Source organism: Colletotrichum gloeosporioides (assembly GCF_011800055.1).
Source record: "Colletotrichum gloeosporioides strain Lc1 chromosome Unknown consensus_69, whole genome shotgun sequence".
Lineage (NCBI taxonomy): Eukaryota > Fungi > Ascomycota > Sordariomycetes > Glomerellales > Glomerellaceae > Colletotrichum > Colletotrichum gloeosporioides.
The window spans coordinates 240724-259273 of NW_025544714.1; the positions used below are offsets into that span (position 1 = coordinate 240724).

The following is an 18550-nucleotide window of genomic DNA, read 5'->3' on the forward strand; positions in this document are numbered from 1 at the left end:
GAAAGTTCTTTGATTTGAAATGCAATATTCTTGCTTCATGTCGAGCGTTGCTGCAATACAAAACAAACTCATATCCTGTTCGATCAAGTGCATCGTATTCACACCCCGCTCCTCCCTTTCCAATAACATCGTCTCCAAGAACTATTACTTTATTCCTATTACGGACTTGCTCGTTTAGAAAATGGCTCCGAAACATGTCAAGAAGCCCAGTGCTGCAGCTTCGAATGGCACTGCCTCAGCTCCGTCGGTAGACGTTCCCAACGTTGTTCGAGGGGTCATCAACGACATCTCGGCCAACGGTGACGCCGCTGTCCGCTTATACAGCCAGAAGTTTGACAAGTGGGAGCCTAAGACGTTCAAGCTGTCATCGGAACAAATCCAGGAGATCATTGCAAAAGTCGACCCTCAGACCATCAAGGACATCAAGACGGTCCAGCAGAATGTGAGGAGATTTGCACAGGCGCAGAGAGACAGCATACGAGATTTTGAGATTGAAAGCGAACCGGGTGTCTTTCTTGGACAAAAGAATATCCCTATCGAAACAGTTGGCGCATACATTCCGGGTGGCCGGTACCCCCTTTTGGCCTCAGCACACATGACAATTCTGACTGCGAAGGTCGCGGGCGTGCCCCGTGTAATCGGGTGCACCCCTCCCATCTCTGGTCAGATTCCCAGTGCCACCGTTGCAGCGATGCATCTTGCCGGTTGTGATGAGATCTTCATTCTCGGCGGCGTTCAGGCTGTCGCGGCCATGGCTTTGGGAACCGAGACTATAGCGAAGGTCGATTTCATCGCCGGTCCCGGTAATGCATTCGTTGCTGAAGCCAAGCGTCAATTGTACGGCGAGGTTGGTATCGATCTGGTGGCAGGCCCCACTGAGATTCTCATTGTCGCCGACGAGTACGCGGACCCAATGACTGTTGCGACAGACTTGGTCTCTCAAGCCGAGCATGGTCCAGATACCCCGGCGGTTCTCATCACGCCTTCTCAAGAAGTGGCAGAGAAGACTGTCCGCTACGTGGGTGCATGCCTGGAGCATCTCTCAACCAAAGGCATTGCTGCAGTCAGCTGGAAAGACCACGGCGAGGTGATTGTCGTCGATGACTTGGATGAGGCTTATAAGGTCGCCGATACCTTTGCTTCGGAACATGTTCAGATACTCACACGAGAGCCGCGAGACGCCCTGCAAAAGATGACGCAATACGGAGCCCTCTTCTTGGGTGAGAAAACATGTGTCAGCTACGGTGACAAGGTAAGTCAGCATCTGCCTGGTTTGATCCAAATACTAATGACTGTAGTGTATTGGAACAAACCATGTTTTGCCAACGAGAAAGGGGGCTCGCTACAGTGGCGGCCTTTGGGTTGCAAAGTATCTCAAGACATGCACTTATCAAGAGGTCGTCAGTGAGAAGGCCAGCGGTGAGCTAGGACGGCTATGCGGTCGCGCTGCTCGGGCCGAGAATTTCGAAGCTCATGCTCGTTCTGGTGACCTGCGTGCGTCGACGTATCTGAAAGATTCCATTTCATGGATCAAGACAGCAGAGGATGATGTCCGAGCTTAAGATAGTAGTGAAGCAATGTTTCTGTCATTATAAGCTAGACCTATAGATTACAAGAATCAAAGTAACCCGAAGCCCATGTGTTCAAGATCAAATGTTGGTAGTAGTGATTCCCATCCTGCCTCAGGACCTTCAGACCCCATGTTCGGGTCAAACGTCGGGTTGATGAAGCTCGAGCTCATGTTACCCAGGGACGCATCGATTGGCCCCATTCCCCATTGGAAGCTCGCGTCACCTCTTGCTGCATCCCAGGCATTTCCAGGCTCAATGGAGATGCCTAGACTCGTCTCAAGCTCTTCGTGTGCCTGCTGCATGGACATGTCGTCTTGGACTACCGTCCCCTCGGCCTGGACTCCAATGCGAGCTTTCGGAGCTGTTGACTGATTTGATAAGGCGTTCTCACACTTCGCAGCCAGGTCTCGTAGGCCTGCTCCCATCCAGTGCACGAGATGATAGCTCGTACATTGCGCATTCTGACAGAAGTCTGCCACTTTTCGAATCGCACGGAAGGTTTCCTCTGCATTCAAGCTTTTGTCATGCTGACTGGTCGCAAGCTTGAGCAAAAAGGAGCAGGCATACGCAATCATAGTATGACAGTAGTGAGGCATCCCCACGAAAGCAGCTCGAATGTCGACGTCGTGTATGATGAGCTCCACAATAGCGCTGGCACTGCTGACGGCAACTTGAGCCATGTCAGAGTACTCAGGGGGAACCGGTTCACCGCCAGCATGAGACGATCGGCCGCGGAAAACGTGAGAAGATACAAAGAGCTTTGCAAAGTGGTAGTGGAGTGTAAGCGCCTTCACTGGGAAGTTGCCTATCCTCTCATGTGGTCCTGTTGACGTGGTCAGAGCCCGGCCATCATAAGTTGAGTTGCGAGATGGAAACTCACGATATCGGCCTGTCCAAGCCATGATCCACTGGTCAAGTTGACGATTGAACCCCTGTAGTTGGGTGTGAAAGTGACCAGGGATGCAAACCTCCACGTTTGTACCAAAGATCCCGGTGACTTTGTCCAGTATCAGAATCATCTCGATCTGACTTGCCAGCCGTACGTCGGTGCTGTTCTCGGGCACTGCGTTCAGGTAGGTTTCCCACTTGTTGACTGAGATTTGGTCTCCAAAGCTTGAGGGTCTGCCATAGAGAATTGACAGATGGCGGTCGCAGATGTAGTAGAGATACCAGACTCTCAAGCACTCTTGTGCCTCTTCTCGGCTCCCAAGCTGAAATCTGTGGGGAGAGACTTTCTGAATAGTGGTGGTGCCAATGACAAAGTCGAATGCCTTCCCAAGTTGGAACTCCATAGCTCGGCGGATGGCCAGGCCAGAGACTGACCACGCCATGTCGCTCAACCAGAATGAGGCGATACGTAGTCCCTGAAAGTCGCCCATGCTCACTTGTGGGGCGAAGACAAAGTTGGTTACAAGCTTTCGAAGCTCTAGGCTGCAGGTGCGGTAAAGCGATTCACCTTGGGGCTCATGGAGAGCTGATACGGTGCAAATGGCCGTGAACAGCAGCGGCGACGCATTACGAATACCATCCAGGTCTTGATATATCGTAGTGACGCCATAGAGATAATGGTCCGTTTGGTCCAGGAACTTCTGAACAAGGCGTTTGGCATCAACGAGATTGATCTTACCTTCTGTAACCAGATCGCGAGGACCGTTCACGCCAGCCGGTGTTCTCTTATTCGTTGACGATGGTGATACTTGACGAGAACGTAATGATTCGAGCCGCGTGATCTCATATAGAGACTTGATGGGTATCTGGGTCAAAGGTTCTACCGACGCTCTGTCTTGAGTGCGCATGCTCAGTGAGTCGCCCGTTAAATGACCACCACTCTGTGAAAGTTGATCCGACGCCACGGATGCCGAGGGACTTGGACTTCGTTCCATTTGCGGGAAGACCGGTCTCGTCTTGAGAGGCCCAAGTGTCGATTGTTTCCTGTTCGCCAGGATGTTGTTGATTGCATCGCGTAGCGTCTCAAGGTCTTCAGCCACTGTCATCCTAGCTCAACATGTCAATAGCAATAACGACCAAGAGGAGACGAAATCATACTGGAGAGCTTCATTGCCGCTAGGTTTCCAGTATTGTGGGATCTTGCTGAAATGGCATTGAATGCCTCTTTTCTGGCACCTTTGGCAAGGGGTGCCATCGTCACTCGCTCGGCACCGGACCTAGTTGCGGGGTCAGTACAGCTCCGCGACGAAAGGCCCAGGTTTCAACCTTTTGCTTCTGGCATGGAATGCAAGCTTTGTTGCGAGATTGAGGCATTCGCCTCAGGGGTTTTCGTGCGCTCTCAGATGAAGAATTCATCTCGGACAATTGATGGAAATGAGACCATGAACACGCATGCCCTGGATGAACTCATCTACAGCTAGGTCCATGGCTTAGAAACAACCGAGAGTTCCTCGGTTCCAGACTAAGCAGCTTAATCGCATATTTAGCTACGTGTGTATCAACCCGGACTTCTCGAATACTTGCATGCCAAACACCCCTCGTTACAGTCATGCGCATGACTAAGCCATAAACCGATAGTACCTAGTTCGCGACACAACAAGTGGCAGGTTTCAACTCAGTCCACACCTACTGAGTGGCACACTGGGAAATGTTACGTCCATATGGACTTTCTAGAAGGCGTGTGGGCAGCCGTTTGTGAGATATTTGTTTCTGCGACCAAAAGCACGAGTCTGGTTCATGACTAAAAGCCAAGAGATTGAAGTTGGTTGCGGGTCTTAACACCGAGCACCGAAGCGTGGATGCTCGGCTACATCGGAGCTCGCCTGTTCACTTGCACGATTGGAACGATTGTCTCTTCAGCCCCTGCATCATCGGGGCAATTGTCTTTCCTTCCTTGTACCACTTGATTCTCGTCATTGTCAGCATCATGCATAACAAGTTGTTTTTCTTCTTGATAATTGATGAAACCTTTGGTTTTGAAGGCGACTTTGAGCACAGTTGCGGCTTCGGTCCTTGAGGCGGGTTTGACTCGACTCAGGAACCCTCGACGCCCCAGACTCCGGAGCCAAACCGGGAGCCTGGATACTGTGGGGGCGGTTCTCGGGACGACTTTAAGTTCAAACTGGTGGAGATCTGCTAAAATATGCTAAAGCTTAACGCAAAGTCCAACACCTCCCCCAGCTTCAAGCCCTGACACCGGCCCGGTCCACGACTCGACCGTATCCTGATTATCAGATTTTATCTGATAAGAAGCGCCAGACGATTTGATCTTTGTCAGATGAAAGATTGATAATGTTAAAGCCAAGAAAAGCACTGGACGATCCTTGGGCCTCCTGCCTATTCGTCGCCTCGTCGGAAAGAATTCCCGAAGTCAGGTCTCTCTTTCCTCGTGTCCGCGTATGACTCGAGCCTGGGCCGGTCTCATTTTTCACGGACGCCATCTCCCTGCCCATCAGTGGAGTTCGCTTACACTTAACCTGCCAAAAGGGGAGCCATGCGACAGGCCAGACAGGTTCGCTTGACATCTTCGGTATGCTTTGAGGTAACGCTCCCCAAGTGTCTTGGCTGTGTCGCCCAGTCAGAATCATTTGTCACAATATGTCAGCTACTAAACGAGCTCCACGAAGCTCGGATCTTCACTGTGAATATATGCGCCATTAGGCAGGGATTCCAGGGAAGTCCCCGCAGCAGGAGGCCAGGTGGGTGGGATGGAAAAGTTTTATCAGATTCGGAGATAATCTTATGGGATGGATCAGATTGCGCCGTTGCTGTTTGATATACCTCTGTCTCCCTTCTTTGCTGTAAAGCTGATCATCCGTCTTTCACAACCATTCGCCCATCCGCGTAGGCAGTTGCAAAGATGTCAGCTGACAAGAGTTCTGTCGGGGAGAAGATCCGAGGTAGAGTTGTACTGAAGAACCAAAGCCCAGATTGGTACTGACTCGGAGGCCAAAGTCTTCTTCCTGGGTGACGAAGCAAAGAGCAGGGAGGAAAGGAAGCTCGTGCAGAAGATTGGTAGGTCATCCTGGCGAATATACCCGTAGACTGAAGCTGACAGTGACATTAGACTTCTTCATCCTTGTATGTAACCGTATTCGGTCGGTCGCAGAAGGGCTCTCGACTAACAACGTTCACAGACTTACTGCTGTCTAAGCTACTTCTTCAACTTCCTCGGTAAGAGCCGCCTCACTCACTTGTGATCAATGAGTTGGATAGTGAGCTTACCTCTCCAATGCTGAAGACCGTGCTGCTTTTGCCAATGCATATGTAAGTTTTCTGGCTCCATCATCTACGTTATAATGTTAATTGCCAATGCGTAGGTCGCCGGCCTTCGTGAGGCCCTGAACATGAAGGGCCATGACTACAACACGGTCCTTTCGGTTACAACTGCAGGGTCAGTCGGCTATGCTGCCACCTCCTTGTCAGAATATGCTGACACAATCACACAGGATGGCCATCGGCCAGATTCCTCATGGATTGATTATTCAAAAGATTAAGCCCCGCATCTGGCTTCCATCCATGGTGGTTGTCTGGGCTGCCCTCACAGTAAGTTTCACATGTTTGATAACTGCGTGGTCACGGCAGGTACTAACCCATCGGCCAGATGATCAGTGCAGCATGCAAGACAGTCACCCAGCTCTGTGTCGTCCGTTTCTTCCTTGGCCTGGCTGAGGCAAGCACGTACGCGGGCACCATCTACATCATCGGCTCTTGGTACAAGCCAAAGGAGATCTCTAAGCGCACAGCCATCTTCACAGCATCCGGTCAAGTCGGCACCATGTTTGCTGGCGTCATGATGGCGGCCATCTACAAGGGCATGGGAGGACTCGGTGGTCTTGGTGGCTGGCAGTGGGTTTTCCTCATTGGTAAGCAAAGCCTGTTACCTCGGTCAGAGAAGTACACTGACAAAATCCTAGATGGCATCATCACGCTCCCCATTGCCTTCTTTGGCTTCTTCTTCTTCCCTGACATTCCGGAGAACACCAAGGCGACCTACCTGAGTGAGTCTGAGAAGAAAATGGCTGTTGCTCGTCTGCCTCCCATTAAGGAAGGGGGACATAGCATCAACCCCTTTTCTCTCATGAAGCGCTTGTTCCTGCAGCCCATGTTGTACGTCTTTCCTTTCCCCTTCCATGCTGTACAAACCTCGCTGACACTTACCTAGTTGGATCTTGGTTTTCTGGTCTCCTGTCTGCGCTACCCTTGAGGCCTATGCCGTTCAGAACAACTTCCTTATCTGGCTGAAATACCAGTCATCGCACTTCACTCAAAGCCAAATCAACACCTACCCACTCGGTGTGCAGGCCGTCGGTATCGCGTCCAATATGTTGGCCGCTTGGCATATGGACGCTACCGGCACCCGCGTCCCCATGGCCGTGTTGGCTATCTTCTTGCAGCTTATTTGCGCCATTATGCTCCTGGTCCCAACCCTTCCCTTTGCTGGAACCTTCTTCGCCTTCTACCTGTCCGGTACGGCGTACATGGTCAACCCGTTGATCTTTGGCTGGGCAAGCATTATTCTTCAGCGCACTGGCGACGACGCGGTCCGCAGTGTCACAGTCTACTGCATGAACGTCCTCTCCTTGACTTTGTATACGTTCTGGGGTATCGTTTTCTACGCAGCTGATGAGGCCCCATACTGGAAGAAAGGTGGCATTGTTATGATTGTTTGCTGCTTCGTCATGTTGGGCTACGTCTTTGTCGTTCGGAAGGTAAGCCACGGTACCTTATCGCGTCAAGTAGGAGAACAGGTCGCTAATATTCTGCACAACAGCTTGACATTCATACGCTTGAGAAGTATGGAAATCCCACGGCCGGGGACTCGGAGGCGTCGCCTGAGGTCTGCGCCAAGGCTTCGGGTATTGAGTTGACGGATAGCTTGGAGGGCAAGAAGAACGTCAGCTCTGAGAAGGTTGTCACTCTGTAATAATCAAAGACAAGCTTGAATCGTTGAATAGCATCAAGGCAGGGAAAGTAAGTCTTCATGGAGATTCTTTTGGTGGCAGTATAATACGCATCGTAGCAAAGTTACACAAAAATCAACATGGACTCGTAACTCAGCGCAACCCTTGCTGCACTGCAAATATGAAGGAATACGGTCTTGATCAATCCAAAACTGTCTATCTTTGCTGTTTGAGGGTCGTCACACGAAATGAATAATTGACACTTCTGGGGAGCAGTGACCCGGCTCCGGTGTCTTGAAAACATCACCGTACATCATTCCACATACGTAGGATGAGCCAATGATATGAAATGCCCCGTCTCTTCCCTCAACGGGCCTCATCACTAGCGGTGTCTGAACAGATGGAATAATGCATATCAAATCGCTGAGCTCGACCAACAGGGTAATTGTTCCACTACGGTTGGTTAGCAAGAGAATGGAATTCAAAGCATACTCTTCAAGAAATGTTCGCGCATATCAGTACCCCTTCTTCGTTGTGAAGAATTTCTCGCCGTTTATGCTACTAACCGTACGTGGTACGAAAGGTATGAAGTGAGTCTTGGCCGAAGTCCATTCTTTGAGCCACTCGTGCTTTTCAAGGCGATCCTGGATTGTGGGACAGTTTTCTTTGCAAAACTCGCTGGAGCTCCTAGCAATCGATGCAGGGTCCTTATCATCGTCACATGCGTGTAAAAGGGTGCTGGCGAACGCGAGAGCCTTGTCCGCATAGGCGAGGCCATGACTCCTCTCTGTGGCTTCTAGCAGGGCCCAGTATTCTTCCGCGATGCTGGGCCGGTTGCAAAGTGCTGCTTCTGTAGCCAGACGGTGGGCATCTGCATTCTCAACTTGCGCACTACCGTCAAGGGACGGCTCTCCTCCGGCTATCCTGCCACAGAGAAATATCGTGTCGACACTATGGACAGACGTCTCGAGGCAAGAAGCAAATACCCGGGCTTTGATATTCGTTGCCTGAGTCAACAGGTTCTCGCCTCTGCTTGCATCGTATCTGCCGTTCCTGCCTCCACCAAGAGTTGTCCGTCATCCGACTTTGCAAGTGGGTGTCCAAGAAACGCGTAGACAAAATCCCTTGGATCTGTAGCCTTCTGTATTAAGTATTTGTCTGGCCTTGAATAGCACGTCCTCATAATCCGGCTTGTTTTTCCTTATTACCTGTCGCGCGGAAGTTGTAAGGATAAAGGAAGATCGGTACCACAACCGGTCAACGCTCTCGGCATAGGTGGCCCAGATGTGATTGAAGAGTCCCCAGATGTAGCCGGAACTGAAGTAAACGCCAGTGAAATCGTTGCCCGTTTGCGCCCATGCCTGGGCGAAGTCCATAATCTCAGTAAAGTTGATGGTTGAGCTACCGTACGCCAGGAGTGCCTCTTCAGCAAGCCCAATTTCCTGTAGAACCCAGACACGTCCGAACCACGGCTTTCTGTAGATCTGCACAGCAGGCAGTAGCCGCTCGCGAGTGATGAGACCATAACCACCCTCATCATCTGCCGGCTTCCAGCCACTTCCGTCAGCTATCCGAGATTGCGTTATATACTTGGCGGCAAGACGTTTATAGTCTCTGATCGCGTCGAAAGCAGTTGTTGCAGCCTCGCCATTGTGTCCGTCGTCTCCGAGACAAATGATGACCCGCCAGGCATGCGAGTAGATCTCCCCCATCATGTTCACGTGAAACGCCTTTTCGTGGAGATCTCGCTGGTTGATGCAAAGCGCATCAACCCATAGATGTCGCGGGTGGTCCACATATCTGACTTGACGCAGGGACTGGACGAGGTTTGCTGTCACACCAATCTCGAGACCCTGGCAGACTATGGAGCCGGTATCTTGTGTGCTCCCCCAAACATAAGATATTGCTTCGTATTCTTGGACCTATTTTAGTACCTTTATCTCTTTTTCAGTCACAAAATCTCGACTTACCTGCAGATTGAAATGACATGAGATATAATGAACAGCTGACAGGGTCATCGTAAGCCCCCGGTTCGAGTAGCAAGATGCGAGTCCGTTTTTCCCACTGCCGGCAGGCCGTCATAAAAGGAATATCCCTCAACTGTAGACATGATTGAGTCCAGACGTTTATACTGGGTTACGGCCGCAACTTATCAAAGGTAGTGGCATTGAAATGGTTGAAGAGTCGAAAATTGGCTAGCGAGCTCAGCTGAGATACGTCCATCATACCAGCTTACCCCTCTCGAATAACCCTACCCCTGTCATTTTTATCAATAATAAGACCTCACAGTGACTCAGACGTTGACACACAGTGGGCCCACGCACTTGCAACCTGAAGGCAGAAAAGAACTTTTGTTGCCTTAAAGAGAGAACGTCGGCGTGGGCAATGACTGAAATATTTAATTAAATAAGCAAGACCCCTCATCTTTATCTTATGGTATCATCCTTCACAGGGAAACAGAAGTAACTGAAGTCTTTGGGTTGAGCTGGTTGCAACGTATCAAAACATGTTAGAGACTTTTTACTTTAAATTAGGAAAACTCGAGTGGTGCTGGCTCCAGGTTGATAACAAGAAGGTCGGCCTGATCATTACTGAAATGGTCTTTCATGGAGAAAATGACCCAGTGGTTCCGGTAGAAAATAGCTTCGAACGGAGAGACAAAGCCACGGAGTTGTATACTGGCCTCGATTTCCGTCTCGCTGGCGCCGAGATAGCGAGCTGAATCGTCACACAACCGGTATGCGGTGTTCACATGATACTTCCAGATCGTGCATTTCAAAATATGACGGTAACGTTTATTCCCTTTTGATAATAATGTGCCAGGTAGATGCAAGGCCTATTTACAACCAGCTATGGGCGACTAGAAGTATTTTGATATACCGAGCAAAAGCCGAAGCGCCTGTTGTGCCAGGTCTCCGTTTCATAGTACCAAACGCCGGGTCATCAGCAGCGCTGCCGCAAGTGCAAGTCACTTGGCAAGTAATACAAGCCAATCGGCCAAGTTGACGCCATCGCCACTACCCAAGTAAGCAATTTCACACCCCTCGATTGAATTATTAGCCTTGATGTCTTATGTATAAATAGCTAACTAATAGAAGGCTATAGATTAGCTATTGCCCCACTTATATAGGTATATAAGGGTATATGAGGGTATATGAGGGCATACGTGAGGGCATATGTGAGGGCATATTAGGTAGGGTAGGGGGCTATAGGAATTGACTTGACTAACTTGCAAGTTAGCCAATAATCAAAGTCTAGGAAAAAGATCACCAAGTTGACAAGTATAGGGGGCAAAATTGACTTGATTGCACTTGCGGAAGCGCTGGTCATCAGCATCATTTTGCTCCCTTGTAGGTCTAGCGAGGGTTGTCCCTCGGATGACAGACCGTGCATTCTCCAGCCGCGGAATCTGGCGGGACTAATCCTTCACGCTCATGACGCATTCCAATGTACAGCCTCTATGTTGTTCCCTAGAGGGTCGAGAATGAATGCAGCATAATATTCTTTTCCATAATCAGTGCGTTCTCCAGGTTTTCCGTTGCATACACCGCCAGCCTGTCTTCCCAAAGTTAGTCGCATTACTCTACAGCGCCGAATAGGTCTTCCTTGATTTGTGAGCTTACATGGCTGCCTGGTACCATTTGTTGATCATCTCAGCGCTGTTTCCCTGAAACGCTATGTGCGTTCTACTGGATGCCTCATTGGACCCTGGAGAGACTTCTGTAATAGCGTGAATGCCGAAGTCAGACACACCATCACTCCCCGTGAACCCAACGAGATTGCTGTCTTCGTAGGACACCGCGTACCCTAAAGGGGCAAGAGCCTTGATGTAAAACGACCGCATGGCCTGGAAACTAGATCGTCCAGCTGCAAGACTGACATGGTGAACAGTCATATTGATTATTGATAGAAGAGATTGTATGATTGAGAGTGCCAGTGTTCCATTGTTGAAATCTTGTTCAACTGAATCCTTTTACAGCCGACATCTATTGAATAAAGCAACGGACACATTAGGACTCCGCCCACGAGGCGGACTCCGAGATTCGGACTGTAATCCTGTTTGATTAGTAAACATTAAACATTAACTCCGGCATAGTGTGAGTCAGAGCCTGCGTCCAGATACTAAGCATCCCATTTTGGAAGGCAATAGCGCTTTACTTAATGTCTGGGAAAAACTCTCACTTCCATCAAGTTGGGCCAATGATAAGAGCGTCGCGTGTGAAGCCATCTCTGCGTGAGTCACGCGGGCGAGGCTGTTGACCTTGCTGGCAACGAAGCCATCGTCAACGAGGCTGACAGCCACAATGGGCGAGTTGGGGTCAGCGCGGGCAGTCATTCCGGGTGCGTATACTGCGAAGCTACTGAATTGGGCACTTACCGAGGTGCTTTTACTGTTCCCCTAATGTGAAAACCCCTACTGGGTGGGCTCGAAGCTTCTTCAACATGAGAGCGTCGCGTCAGGCTTCCATTGAAATTCACATAACAAATGAAGATCATCTCCTACCCTACTTCAAAACGTGGCCATGACTGAATCTTGGCATTCCTCCTAACCCTATCTATGTTACCAGGGCTCCCCCCCTAAACTATCACCTTTCAGAAAGAAAGGTCCTAGGCTTTTTCTAACTGTCGCGCCAGTCTGCGCATGTAATTTGACTATCATTCTGTGTTCATATCCTTCAGAAGACATGGTTCAGTAGAAAGTGGCATAGACCATTTTTCTTGTGGCTGGCTAGCTATGCAGGTCTTAGAAAAAGAAAAGAAAACGTCCATTGTACGGTCAGTGGTCATTTTGGTGGCTGGAATATGACGATTATTGGAGAGGGGTACGAGTGGTAGAATAAAACCCCTCAAACCCCCGGAAGTTCTCAAACAGTCTGGTAAATCTCATATACTTGAACTGACAAGCTGTCCATACTTTGCTCTGAATACTCACCACCGCCCTCTAACAACAATGAACTCTCTCCAAGCCGACAAGAGGATGTCTGATGCCGAGGAGATCCTCGGGTACGACTTCAAAAACCCTCGATGGCTCTGGGAAGCTCTCCAGGCCGCAGGATCTCCGGTGACGAGAGTGGGCACCCGAAATTTGCGCGAGGGCAACAAGCAACTCGCGGGACTCGGCGACAGAATTATCTCGGTGGTCATTGTCACGATGTCCGTTGAAGATAACATTAGCATCGGTATTTTCTCAAAGAAGCCATTATGCAAGTCTAGGAAGAAAGGCCTCAGGCCCATTCTGACTGCCGAAACAGGCAACACCAACGCCCGGATCCAGATGTGCGCGAATAACGAGCGTCTAGCTAGGCTTTGCGACACTGTCGGGTTGACCCGGTGCATCGTCAGAAATCCTTCCCAGCAGGGGATGGTGTCCCAACGCACCAAAGCTGACACCCTGGAGGCAGTAGTCGGCGCAGTCTTCAAGGACGGCGGGCTCGACGCTGCCGAGGAGGTGATTGAGCACTTGGGCATCATTGATCTTCTGGTAACGTTACAAACCCCCTTCATACCCCATACCAAATATGTGATCAAGATGACCCTTGATAGTGTGCTCTACTCGGTCTGCCCCCGGAGTCCCTCGCCTGGGTGCGTCCAAAGTCTCGGGAGGAGGTCCATATACGGAGCCGGGGGAAACAGCCTTGCTACTCTACTGACTTGGTTGGCGACGCCCTGCTGATTATCTGACCTCGCTAGCCGCTGAGATCAGATCTTCCGCCAGGGGTCGTTTGAACCTGGATGATGGAGTCAAGTGCTGCTCTTTCGGCTCCTAATGGGGACTTTCTCTCGGAACTCCAAATGCACCTGTCCGAGGGACGCGAGGGGCATGTCGGAAGGAGCAATTTCGTAGACTGGGCGGGGCTTCGACCGCCCAGCTCTGCGATAATTGAGGTCTTCCGTGGAGGCTCGTGTCTACAGGACAGTGGACGACACCCGCCATATTGAAAGAGAAGACCTAATTCGATTGGATCTTCAGGTTATGTGACCAGATAGGGCACAGAGACAACCAAAGGACGACAAGGTATGATTTGAAAAGTTATCTCAAGGAGCCTCTGCTCTCTAATTCTCAGTCACGCAGAACTTCGCTAGCAGGGAAGTTTCTAGAAGCTGGGGTTCTTGTTGGATGGAGAAGAATATGTTTAGAGGGAATGGATTGATGGGGCGTCTATGAACGGGTCGGTTGCAGAAGGAGGAGGAAAGCCCTGGGAGGGAAGATGGCTCCAGACACTCTTTACGGTCTCTTTTGGACTTTACCATCGGTCTATGGCTGGCTCAGTACACGAGAGTCAAAATCATGAGCGGCGTCATGTCCGAACGTCACACAATTTTTTGTTTTCACGGCTTCTAGCAACAAAGTCGTTAAAATTCTTTTCGGCCAATACAATAAGAGCTTGGGAAAATCCCAAGCGATTTTCACGCATCATTCTGAGTAGTAAAGCCCCCGAGAAAGCCCTACGGACTTTTTTCTAAGTTCCCTGAGATAGACTATGGCGAGCTACGCGACATCTGGGCACATGGCAAGGCAGATATTGCCAGCATCGGAGCATAACGCTCCATCAATCTGACACTGCGCCTGATATCACATACTTACCATACTATTGATCTTCTGCCGTCGCTTGGTATTGTCCTTTCCTCCAATCGCCTGACTCTACGCAGGCAACAACAGTCAAGCGCTTCCATTACTCCCAAGTCTCACTATTTCCAAGCTTTCCATCTGCACAAGAGCAGGATTAGGTGAGACAGCAAGCTCACCATCACATCGAGCAGGCGACTTCAAGTTGCCAAAGGCGGAATAGATGCCGATCAACGAGGCGCCGCAGCCCGCATGGCCAAGCCGCCAACGCGATCCTCTACGTACCCCCCGCGGCCAGCTCGGTAGAGACCTGTTCGATCTAAGAGGAACACGAGAAATACGGTCGCAACCCCTAGAAAACAAGGTTAAACACAAATACCATTTGCCTTCAGTCAGCCTACTTTGCAAAGAGGCGCGGCATTGAACCGGGAAGATGGCTCTTCACAGTGGGCATGTTCCTGATCACCGCTCCCGTGACACCCTAATCTCACACCGATCCTCTATGGGCTCGGCAGCGGCTTGGGGTTCCTGCGGGGAAAAGCACAATGCAGGTCGTACACAACACGCCGGGCAAAAGCTGGGAGCTTCGCATCGGCCCTTTATCCTTCCAGCACGCATCTTGGCTCTCTCCAGCCAAGTCCCGCATCTTACCGCCCTGGGACCAGGAAGGACAATTTCCATCAGCAAACTGCCAAGAAGGGAAGCAGCAAGTCATTCTTCCCGGCATTTGGACGACAAGAGACCTTAATTTAAGCTACTTATTATAGGTGGCTTGCTTTTGCTGAACTTTCGATACTGTCCGACCGAACCTTTTTTCGCGGGACGGGGCACCTAACTACCAACCGCGGGAGCAACGGCACGCGGACGCGGCGCTAGACGGGAATCCCAGTCGGCGGAATGTCTTGACATACGTCGTTTTCAATCCTGCGCACAATGTAGGCAGCTGGTTGAGTGTAGCCTGTCTCAATTGTGTTCTGCTAGAGGCTGCTGTGCCACAATTCTCCCCCGCTGGTGCCACATGATCTGCAGAAAGATGGGTTTCGGTTCTTGCTGAGCTGCGAGAGCTCTCAATTCTGCCTCTTGGAGATGTCAGCTTCTGTCAAGCTGACATCTCATCTACCCGAAAGATGTTAGTAGCATGCAGAATTGAAAGCATGTCAATTAACACTCAAAGGTTCCCCAGATGCCGCCGCAGCTATCAAGCCTGACACCTGCTCCAACTCTCCTCCAAATCCCTGCTCCCCCAGATTTTCCTTCCAGCTATTGAATGCGCCGAGACCAAAACAACAACACATTTCGTCCTTTCGCCAAGCACGCCGACGGCACGCCTCGCTTTCGCCCGGGGCTGACGCGCAAAAGTACGATGACGCAGGCCATTGCGCAAACTGGAAAGGCGTTCATTCAGGCTTTCTTGTCTTGGAGAACAGTCATCCAACCAAGAATGAGGTCTCAACGGTTTAGAGATTGTGGGTGATGGTGGTGGTGATGATGATGGCCAGGAGTATATCTTCCGTTGAAGCCCCCCTTTTCCTGTTCCTGAGATCCAAGAAGAGGGTCACCGAGACTTGTCAGTCGACAGATCAATTGCTTCTCCCTGACTTCCTTCGTTCTTTCGCCGGCCTCCCAGCTTCATAGGTTGCGCCCAGTCCATCGCGCAGGACTCACGACGATGAAGTACCAAGTCACGCTGCAGAGCGCACTCGCGCTGCTCGTCGCATACACCTCTGCAGCACCGCTTAAAGGCATCGACCGCGAAACAATCGAGGATGAGTACGACTTCATCCTCGCAGGAGGTACGTGACATCGCCCCGTCGCTCTCGCTCTCGCACCTTACCTGTCCCTCATCCCATCCCCGTCCCCCATCTCAAGAATTACCAAGAAACCCAAAAGGGACAGCATACAACAACATATAGGAATCGAACCATATAAAAGGCTAAACGCTAACCTGCAACCCCCAACCCCCAGGCGGCACCGCCGGCCTCGTGCTCGCCAACCGGCTGAGCGAATCCGGCAAAAACCGGGTCCTCGTCCTCGAAGCGGGGCCGTACCCGGACGTCGTCTCCGCCTACAAGGCCCCCGGCGGCAACCAGTTCCTCGGCGGCACCGCCATCGACTGGTCCTTCTACACCACGCCCCAGGAGCACCTCGATGGCCGCATCCTGCGCTACCACCGCGGCCGCTGCCTCGGCGGCTCCTCCGTCACCAACGGCTTCTACTACGGCCGCGGCAGCGCCTCCGTCTACGACGACTGGGTCCGCGTCGGCAACCCCGGCTGGGGCTGGGCTGACGTCTACCCGCTCTTTGTCCGCGGCACCTCCTTCAACCCGCCCGACGACCACGCCGCCAAGGGGTTCGACGTGAGCTACAAGACCTGGGACCCTGCCGCGTACGCGGACGGCCCGCTGCAGCTCGGCTTCCAGGGGTACGTCCCGCCGTCGGGGGTGGGCTTCATCGAGGCCGCGGCGGAGGCGCTGCAGATCCCGATTGTGAAGGACTACAACACGGGGAACAGCACCGGCGTGAAGCAGGGGACGGGACACCTGGACAGCAAGTTCCACCGCAGTTCGAGCTACGACTCGTACCTGAAGCAGGCCATCGGCCGCAAGAACCTCGACGTGCTGTACTTCGCCCCCGTGTGGAAGATCAACTTCGACACCACGGGAGCGAAACCCAAAGCCACGGGGGTCGCGTTCATGGACCACCCCACCGGCATCGTCTACGAGGTTTCCGCAAAGAAGGAAGTCATCGTGAGCGCAGGCGCCTTCAACTCGCCTCAACTCCTCATGGTCTCCGTAAGCCACTCCCCTTCCCCTTCTTATCATCACCGTCACTGACACAAAACGCAAGGGCATCGGCCCCTCCGCCCAGCTCTCCAAATTCGGCATCACGCCCGTCCACATCAACGAGAACGTCGGCCAGCACCTCAACGACCACTCCGTCTTCTCCATCATGGCCCTCTCCACGCCCGAGTTCTCCACCACCGACATGGCCGCCACCTTCGCCTCCCTGCGCGCCGCCCAGGACCAGTTCGCCGCCAACCTCACCGGCGAGTACACCGCGCCCTCGGGCATCACCAACGCCTTTCAGCGTCTCTCCGCCGCCGAGCTGCGCGCCATCGGCGCCGAGTCCATCCTCGCCGCAGGGCTCGGCAACCAGTCCCACATCGAATACCTCTTCGAAAGCGTCTTCTACCCCTCCGGCCCGACGCCGTACTACACCCCCAAATCCAACGAGACGTACATCAGTTTGACTGCGTCGAGCATGGTCGCCCTGTCCCGCGGGAACGTCACGCTGCGCTCAAACTCCATGGCCGAGTTCCCCCTCATCAACCCCAACGTGCGTCTCTTTCCCTCCCCATCTTCCGTGAACACAAAGCTAACTTTCCCAATAGTACTACGCCCACGAAACAGACCGCAAAATCGCCCTCGCCTCCTTCAAATACCTCCGCAAGATCCTCGCCCACCCGCGCATGTCCGCTTTCACCGTCGGGCCCGACCACGGCGAGGTCTCCCCCGGCGCGACCGCCGTCGCCGAGGACGACGAGGACGCCGTGCTCGCCTACGTCCGCCAGAACACGATCCCCAACTGGCACGCCTCGGGGACGAACCAGATGCTGCCCGAGGCTGACGGCGGCGTCGTCGACCCGCGGCTGCGCGTGTACGGCGTCGACGGGCTACGTGTGGTGGACTGCTCCATCATCCCGATCCTGCCGGATGTTAATATTGTGGCGAGCGTGTACATGGTTGGCGAGAAGGGGGCGGATCTTATTAGGGAGGATTGGGGTGATTTGTAATCTGTAGATGGCTGTGATATGCTGTAATTAGAGTGAGGTGTCTTGGAATATAATGTGTCGTAAATAAGTTTGGGTTTTCTCATACGGTGATAAGGTTGCGTTCGTTGGATATCGTGAACAGCTAGCTCATGGTGAGCGTGATACAACACGCTCACAAGCACCAGAATCAAATTCGTAAAGGAAACCCAACATTCGCCGCATCCCGCAGCATCCACATCGCAGATCCATCCATCACCCGAACGACCAGACGACATCTCTACGTACAGTTACATCCCACCGCCGCCAAGAATCTTCCCCATGGCCACTCTGCTGCCATCCCACGTCCATCTCACCTCCCCCCATCAAAGGTGAAAGGATACAACTCCTTCATACAACCCTTAACCCTCACAATCCCAACTCGCAATGCCGGCATCCACACTCCATACCATACAAAGTACAAAGTAGTCCATAACCAATGCCAATGCCGCGCCGCACCGTCTGTCCGGGTCCCTGGCGTCGGAAAACCCGGCCCCCAAAGCACCAAACTAGAGACAGACCATCTCCCTACCGCTACCGTCGTCCTGGCCCATCGGCACGGGTCGGCAACCACCAACGCCACTAACCAGCACCCCGTTCACCCCCTGCCCTAAGAGGCAAGAGGCCTCCCCTCCCTACAATTCCCAACCCTCATCCCGGTGTCCTTCGAGTACAAGCACGGAAGCAAGGGCCCCAGGGGGGATGGTGTGGAGGATCTGGCCAAACACATGGCTGACCAGGCGGGAGAGCA

General features: G+C 52.2%; 7 protein-coding genes across 7 annotated transcripts; 4 read left to right on the top strand and 3 right to left on the bottom strand.

Annotated features, from left to right (window-relative positions):
* Window positions 1-181: 181 nt before the first annotated feature.
* GCG54_00010866 (Histidinol dehydrogenase 1) lies at window positions 182-1562 on the top strand (the record flags this gene model as incomplete). Its single annotated transcript, XM_045410778.1, has 2 exons — window positions 182-1252; window positions 1299-1562. The coding sequence occupies 2 exons, from the start codon at window positions 182-184 to the stop codon at window positions 1560-1562; spliced, it is 1335 nt and encodes a 444-aa protein (XP_045260343.1).
* A 56-nt stretch (window positions 1563-1618) lies between these two features.
* Window positions 1619-3565, bottom strand: GCG54_00010867 (uncharacterized protein; the record flags this gene model as incomplete). The annotated part of the gene is made up of 2 exons (XM_045410779.1): window positions 1619-2394; window positions 2452-3565. 2 exons carry the CDS (start codon window positions 3563-3565, stop codon window positions 1619-1621), a joined length of 1890 nt encoding a protein of 629 aa, XP_045260344.1.
* A 1814-nt stretch (window positions 3566-5379) lies between these two features.
* GCG54_00010868 (Pantothenate transporter liz1) lies at window positions 5380-7446 on the top strand (the record flags this gene model as incomplete). The annotated part of the gene is made up of 11 exons (XM_045410780.1): window positions 5380-5419; window positions 5475-5534; window positions 5587-5600; window positions 5657-5693; window positions 5761-5786; window positions 5840-5913; window positions 5969-6065; window positions 6124-6385; window positions 6437-6629; window positions 6685-7231; window positions 7294-7446. 11 exons carry the CDS (start codon window positions 5380-5382, stop codon window positions 7444-7446), a joined length of 1503 nt encoding a protein of 500 aa, XP_045260345.1.
* Window positions 7447-7662: 216 nt separating this feature from the next.
* On the bottom strand, window positions 7663-9487 carry GCG54_00010869 (uncharacterized protein; the record flags this gene model as incomplete). Its single annotated transcript, XM_045410781.1, has 4 exons — window positions 7663-7876; window positions 7946-8480; window positions 8541-9338; window positions 9394-9487. Coding segments are annotated over 4 exons (1641 nt in total), but the record flags the coding sequence as incomplete, so codon positions are not given.
* A 1368-nt stretch (window positions 9488-10855) lies between these two features.
* Window positions 10856-11318, bottom strand: GCG54_00010870 (uncharacterized protein; the record flags this gene model as incomplete). Its single annotated transcript, XM_045410782.1, has 2 exons — window positions 10856-10982; window positions 11047-11318. 2 exons carry the CDS (start codon window positions 11316-11318, stop codon window positions 10856-10858), a joined length of 399 nt encoding a protein of 132 aa, XP_045260347.1.
* Window positions 11319-12374: 1056 nt separating this feature from the next.
* Window positions 12375-13105, top strand: GCG54_00010871 (uncharacterized protein; the record flags this gene model as incomplete). Its single annotated transcript, XM_045410783.1, has 2 exons — window positions 12375-12905; window positions 12968-13105. The coding sequence occupies 2 exons, from the start codon at window positions 12375-12377 to the stop codon at window positions 13103-13105; spliced, it is 669 nt and encodes a 222-aa protein (XP_045260348.1).
* Window positions 13106-15660: 2555 nt separating this feature from the next.
* On the top strand, window positions 15661-17784 carry GCG54_00010872 (Dehydrogenase patE; the record flags this gene model as incomplete). Its single annotated transcript, XM_045410784.1, has 4 exons — window positions 15661-15784; window positions 15957-16783; window positions 16839-17327; window positions 17383-17784. The coding sequence occupies 4 exons, from the start codon at window positions 15661-15663 to the stop codon at window positions 17782-17784; spliced, it is 1842 nt and encodes a 613-aa protein (XP_045260349.1).
* Between the last annotated feature and the right edge of the window lie 766 nt (window positions 17785-18550).